General features: G+C 48.4%; 1 protein-coding gene across 1 annotated transcript; it reads left to right on the top strand.

The window, feature by feature from the left end:
- Window positions 1-608: 608 nt before the first annotated feature.
- LOC125941699 (uncharacterized) lies at window positions 609-6,304 on the top strand (the record flags this gene model as incomplete). The annotated part of the gene is made up of 2 exons (XM_049659500.1): window positions 609-1,366; window positions 6,187-6,304. Coding segments are annotated over exons 1-2 (842 nt in total), but the record flags the coding sequence as incomplete, so codon positions are not given.
- Between the last annotated feature and the right edge of the window lie 129 nt (window positions 6,305-6,433).

The raw sequence follows: 6,433 nt of genomic DNA, 5'->3' as shown, positions 1-6,433 counted from the left end.
GAGGACGACGGACTTCTGTCAACGTCTAACTATTAGTGCAATTACACGGGCGTCAGCGAACTCACCACTAAATTCCTTCTTATACTTAATAGCGCATGAAAACGGACGAGGCACGGATGGACGACGCAGACACAACCAACTCACCCAATCTTACGCTCTTTCAAATTTCCTTCTTTCGTTCCCTCCTGTCTCTCCTTGTCATCTTTGTGTTACCCTTTCCCATTCACCCGGTGTACAGTAGCCAACCGGACGTTATTCTGGTTAACCTCCCTGCCTCCTGCCTTTCTCTTTCCTTCCCTCTCCCACTGCTAACATTGGGCAGGTCTGTCCTTGCTGGCGCAGGCTTGCCGCTTCATGGTGGCACAGTACGAGGTGGGGGGTGGGTCACGTCACCCGCATCGCATTCCTTCTCGCAAGCAATAAGCTCTTGAAGGTTGATCACCCTTCCCCGTTTCGAGTTGAGCAAGGCACTTACCCATCATTAGTGGTGGGTTGCACCAGGAGGTGTGCGGGGCAGCTCAAGTCTCTACTGCAGCTCACCTGCACGCAGCCAGAGTGGCGTGGCAGTGTGGCAGAACCGGGTCATATTGACGGTCGATGCTGAGACTAGAAAGTTCGCCTCAAACCTTTCCAGCGTCTACGATGACCGAAAGAGACTTGGACGTGCTTTGCGGTGTACTCATGCAAATGTCCATGCAAAAACTGCTGTCCCTGAAGAAAGCGAAAATCTCGTGGATAAGAGACCTGACGGAAGCTACGCAGATGGACGCCGTCCACTCCATCCGACGTGCCCTGGAAGCTTTCCGTGACTTTGACTTCCGTACCGTCAACGTTTCCTGGCTTTACTGCTGCCTCGCGGAGCGGCAAGTACTGCGCGCGTGCGCTTCGTATCGTGTCACCACGACCTTCATTCCCGCCGCGCTACGGATCGGCCGCTTCAATCTGCATGAGCAATTGGCGCAGGCTTTGCAGTATCCAGGCGGCCATACCATGTGCACTGCAATCCGCAGTGGAGTTGTCGTCTACGCCTGCGTCATGGCCACGTGTCCTACAGACACGTCATTGGAGCACGACGTCATCTGCATGTGCGTTTCGTTGCCGTATCTGTACGTCCACGCGATGACGAGGTGCGAGTTGCGTGTCATCGACGCTGTCCGCAGCGTGCTGCGGCCAAATGACTGCCATTTCGAGAAACTCGGTTTCCCATTGGCTGGCGACCGCAATTTTTGTGCTGACCTTGGTGCAGTGTTTAGGCGCAAAGTGCCCGGCCGCAAGACAGGACTCGGCTTGGAGACCTTTGACCGAAAGTACCAGACAGTAGCCGAAAAACCTGGCCAGCCTTCTCAAGAAATACACAAGCCTTATGGTAAGATACAATCTTCTTCAGATGAGGTATTTACAAGTTTGATGACTGTAAGGAATATAGTAATCTGTCCGTGCTGTCTGTCAGTGGCATAAATTGTATCAAGTCCTAAGTGGCCATGGCGTCAGGGCTAATGTTGAGCTAATGCTGGCCGATGTAAGGCCCATTGGGCCGCAACTTTGTGCTTACCATGGCTATGCTACATGTAAAGTCCCCAAATTTCCTCCAAAAAGAAAATCTAGGGTCTTCAGCTAGATGTGCTGCTATAGACGCTATGAATGATAGGCATCCCTGATGTAGGTAAGTTCTGGGGCTTCAATTTGAGACGTTATAGTGCAGAATTTATTTTTGTATTTGCATACACGCCGGTGATATTGGCGAAGAGGGTTCGAGCTAGGCTAGACCCACGTCAGGTGCCAGCAATGTAACTTGAAGATAGAAAGGGCGTTGTTATTTGGAGGCGAGTCACTTTCCTAGCCTCGTAATTAATTTTGTTTGCAGCGCCAGCGGGACATAAATAAGACTTACCAGCACATGAAAGTACGGTCAGAAATTCTGAGACAAAAACCGGCGAAAACGTTACGCGGATCCCTCGCGCTGTGGGAATAGATGTAAGCGAAGCTTTCCGTGCTGTTGGCGTTGATTAACGCCAATTAGCAGTGATATTTAGGTCGAACGTTTAGGTTCATCAGCGTTTAGTGCTCTACCATATAGTGATCAGTTGGTGTTAAGATTCACGGTGCGTGCACCACCTGTTTTTGTCTACGTGGTGCACAGAACACCCAGCGAGACCTGTTTGCTTGAGGCGTTGTTGAGCGCGCTTGTTCATAGCCTGCAAGTACGGTAACCCTGTCATTCCCACACACTGCACAACGCATTGTAACCGAAGTTTTAAACCTCAATTAAATATTTGGCTTTACGTGCCAAGCATGCAGTCAGATTTTGACCACCTGGGATTCTTTAACGCGCACCTTATTATGAGTACCCGGGTATATATATATATATATATATATATATATATATATATATATATATATATATATATATATTTCGCCCCCGTGGAATTGCTGCTTCGGCGGTCGGGATCGAAGCCGCCCCCTCGAGCAACGCCATAGCGATAAAGCTAACGCGGCGGATACAGAAGTGTTGATTTAATTGGCGGCTGCTTCCGTGTAGTGTCGTCTAGACGGTGCGGTGGTTTAATGCGGCTTTGCGTCTGCACGCCCTACCTCAGTAACGTACAGGGTCGTCCACGCTTGGGGTGAACAGGGCTCAGCGTAGCCGCGCTGCGATCTGCTACAGCACTGGAGCGCGCCGCTCTAGCTTTGCTGTGAAGTACACTTCTTCTTCTTTCTGGGATTTTACGTGCGAAAAACCTGATCTGATTATGAGGCACGCCATAGTGGAGGGCTCCGGATTAATTTTGACCACCTGGAGTTTTTTAACGTGCACTGCGACGCAAGCACACGGGTGTTTTTGCATTACGCCTCCACCGAAATGCGGCCGCTGAGGCCGGGATTCGATCCCGCGATATCGTGCTCAGCAGCGCAACGCCTTAACTGACTGAGCCACCGCGACGGATACACTTCACTAAACGTAGGCGATCGAGTGGCAGAGGCGGCGTCGAGTGATAGCGCGCTTCACTAACTGGAGTATTTTCCTCCTGGTTTTGTCATACAGCTTCTGAAGAGCCTGCTTATTCAGTATGCGTAAACAGAAACAAGCTTCTCAGCACATAGACTATACTAAGCGTTGTTGTTTTTTTTGTATGAGGGTAAAATAACAGATAGGTATTGTTTGCGTGCTATTCATTAGGCTGGAAAATGTCACAACCATATTCTCACTAAAATTTAATATTTTGTTAATTGCGGGGTATACGTCACGAAGCGACACATGGCCTCTGCGTTACGCCATAGAATTGGGCACCGGATAAATTTGGTGAGGATGATGAATTGATTTATTTTTCTTTGGGGGGGGGGGGGGGGGAGGGGGAAAACCTAAATATGAGTACCGGCAAAGTACCGCTCGTTAAAGACAAGCCTTGGTGTTGTCGTCGTGGGGAAGTCGCCGGCCTGTGCGTCAGCCAAACGCGGCCACGATGATGTAACCGGCTGTCATTGACGCCGGCTCGGTGTCGTCTGCCGACCGCTTGCCGGTGGTCGGCAAATGGGCTGGCCATTTGTAAAAGCTAAATCCGGACCGATTCAGATGGCTGAGGTTAGGCCGCCTATTTTTAACTGGCCATGGGCATCGGCGCGATCTACCGCCGGCCGAGCTCATTTTTTTTTGCTTGGGTCATGTTGCCCTCTGTTATCAGTTTACGATGCCGATACGCTGCTGCCCACGACTGCTCAACTAAGTGGCGGGTCGCTCACAAGTGAAAGAATCTGGGATGGTTCGTTAAAGCGAAAGACACGGGAAAAGCGTTCTGATGGGTTCTCCGGATGCACTGCACCAACAGCTGTGGCAGTAAAATAAAATGGCACCAGCCCCCTAATAAAGATCGCGCAAACAATACCTCTCTGTTCTTTTACCCTAATTCAAAAAAGTATAATGCGAAGAGGTTTGGGAGCTGAGAAGCTTGTTTCTGCTTATGCATATTGGCTGAGCAGGCAGTTCAGAAGCTGTAGACAAAACCAGCGGCAACCTGCTTTAGTTAGTGAAGCGCGCTTTCCCTCGACGCCGCCTCGGGAGCTCGGTGACCTGTGTTTAGTGAAGTGTGCTTCACAGCAAAGCAAGAGCGGCGCGCTACAGCGCTGTAGCTGACGATGAGAAACACCTCCCCTAGGCGCCTGCGCCGCTTCGATGCGCGGCCGCGCCGGGAGCACTGGCGCTTCGCGGAGCTCGGCCACGCTGAGCCGTGTTCACCCCAAGAGTGGACGAGCCTGTACTTGCCAAATCTGCACGGCGTTTGATTTTACAGAAACCTACCGTAGCCTACCTTGAATTTATATTTATCCAGCTTGTTTGCAACTGGCTTCCGTGCCTAGCAGTAGCGTTTGTTTGCCTTCTTACGTCGCCTTTTACCTCTCCCGCCCTCCCCTCATCGAAGAGCGGCAAAGCTGTTATTCGCTCGTTTCGTGACTACGTCGGTTCTGCCCATTCTCTGCCTCCTGTCTAACATTCTATCTACATAGCCTCTTTACTATTGGCAACTCCACAATCTGCAACTTGTGCTGGCATCTGTCCAAATAAGCTGCAGAGGTGGATACGACATCCAGGTTCACGACGGCTCTTTCTCTTGCTGCTGTGCTCACTTTTGTCTTTTGTGGCGTCGAATCGAGGTGTTTCGTGGAAGTTGAAAGGGTCCTTGCTGTCGATCACCTAATTTAGATCGGCCTGGAGTATTTCAGCACCAAAATCGCAGAAATAGTTGCGCTGCGCGTGTAAACGTCCGGCCTGCCCAGTGAGCCGCACCATTTTTTTTATGACGGAGGTGTAAGAAAAGGTGTTTGTGCGTAGCTACCCTCTCCGAAAGGTGCGAGCACTTGTACGCAGCATTGCTCCACTGCTACAGGTACGATACTGACTGTTTTCGATCTCCATAGGCATCACCGCACTGCGACTCGTGTAGTATACAGGGTGTTTCATTTTAGCTGTAACCATTTTTTTAATTGCCTGTGGAAGATAGCACAATTGTAATCTTTGATCTAAGCTACTCGATGAGGCGGCCGTTACTTACATGAGAAATCAAAACGTCTAATTGAATCATTCGCATAAATACGCTAATAAGGTTTTTATTTGATTATTTGACGGCACATCTTTCAATCTAGGAATTATAGCCACTGAGTTCACAATATCCACTTGGAACGAATTCTCAGGAATGAACCAGTTTCAACATAATAATTTTCAGTGTCCGACGAAATCCATGGGCGTTCCAGTTACCTTGTGCTTCAATGCATAAAACAGCGTTTTCCAATTCGGGTATGAGCCACCGACCACGCGTGATTTCTTTCTGTCCCTGGCTCATACCCGCATAGCCAATGCGGGCATGCGCTACACGTGATTTTCTTATCGTTAATCATGACGTACTAACGAGCATGTGAGTCATCGATGTCATGACCTATCAGTCATGAAGAAGTCATGCTCACTGAAGGGTTTCGAAATACGCGTAAAGTATCAGTCACCTTTTCCCGATGTGCAAGTTATTATCGAAGTCGTTGTCCGATGCGCGTAGTCTGCTTCTTTCTGGAAACGATGAAATCATACATTGCTCTTTTTCCCCCGCGATGCCCGCGATGACACGCACAATAGTGCACACGAACGTCTTTCGACTTTCATCTTTGTTTTTTTTTTTTTTGAATTGAAACCCCATCGTCGGGTGTTTCTTTGCTGATTTAGCCATGTCAAAAACAATTGTGCCACGTTCAACAAATCATAATTAGCTCGGTTCACTGACAACAGCGGTTCAAGCCCGCTCTCCACCCCTTATTCTCGGAGTCTAAAAGTAACATCTCGAACAAGAATTTTTGCATGCACAGACCAGTGCCTACTCGGACAAACCGATTTCATTTGCATCAGCAAGCAACTAATCCCGTTTTGGCGTAGATCCATAAAATATAACAAACTTGGAATTCTCAGCGGAATGTGTAAGAGCGAAGTCGAATTATCCAGCATATAATCGATGCAAAAATCAAATTGTAAAAAAATACTTTAAATGTCCGAAATGTCAGACGATTAACAATTCTTTGTGGATATTTTTATTGTCCTAAGCAAACATAAACATATTATATCAAGCGATTATATCTAGGCAGATGCTACATGCCAAGTGTAAACAGTGAGGAGATTTTCCAATGAACTGCCGTTTTTTTTTTTCATTACAGCCGCAGCAAATGTTGTGGATCTTCCGACGCCGCCAGGTTCTGACAACTCCCCCACAGGCCAAGACAATCCCCATTTTCCCAATGGAAACAATGTCGGGGTGGGCCCGATAGTAGCCAGGTAAAAAAAATTATTCTTTACGTCATTAGGTTTCACGAAGTGCAAAATATAATACTTGAACTAATGATTCTGCGTATGGTCCTTTTACCGCTGTGACGTGTGCCTAACAGTAGTTTTAAATGTAATTGG

This window comes from Dermacentor silvarum, unplaced genomic scaffold, assembly GCF_013339745.2.
Source record: "Dermacentor silvarum isolate Dsil-2018 unplaced genomic scaffold, BIME_Dsil_1.4 Seq11253, whole genome shotgun sequence".
In the NCBI taxonomy this organism is placed as follows: domain Eukaryota; kingdom Metazoa; phylum Arthropoda; class Arachnida; order Ixodida; family Ixodidae; genus Dermacentor; species Dermacentor silvarum.
The sequence above is the reverse complement of the archived record's forward strand: the minus strand, read 5'-3'. Positions and strand labels throughout refer to the sequence as shown.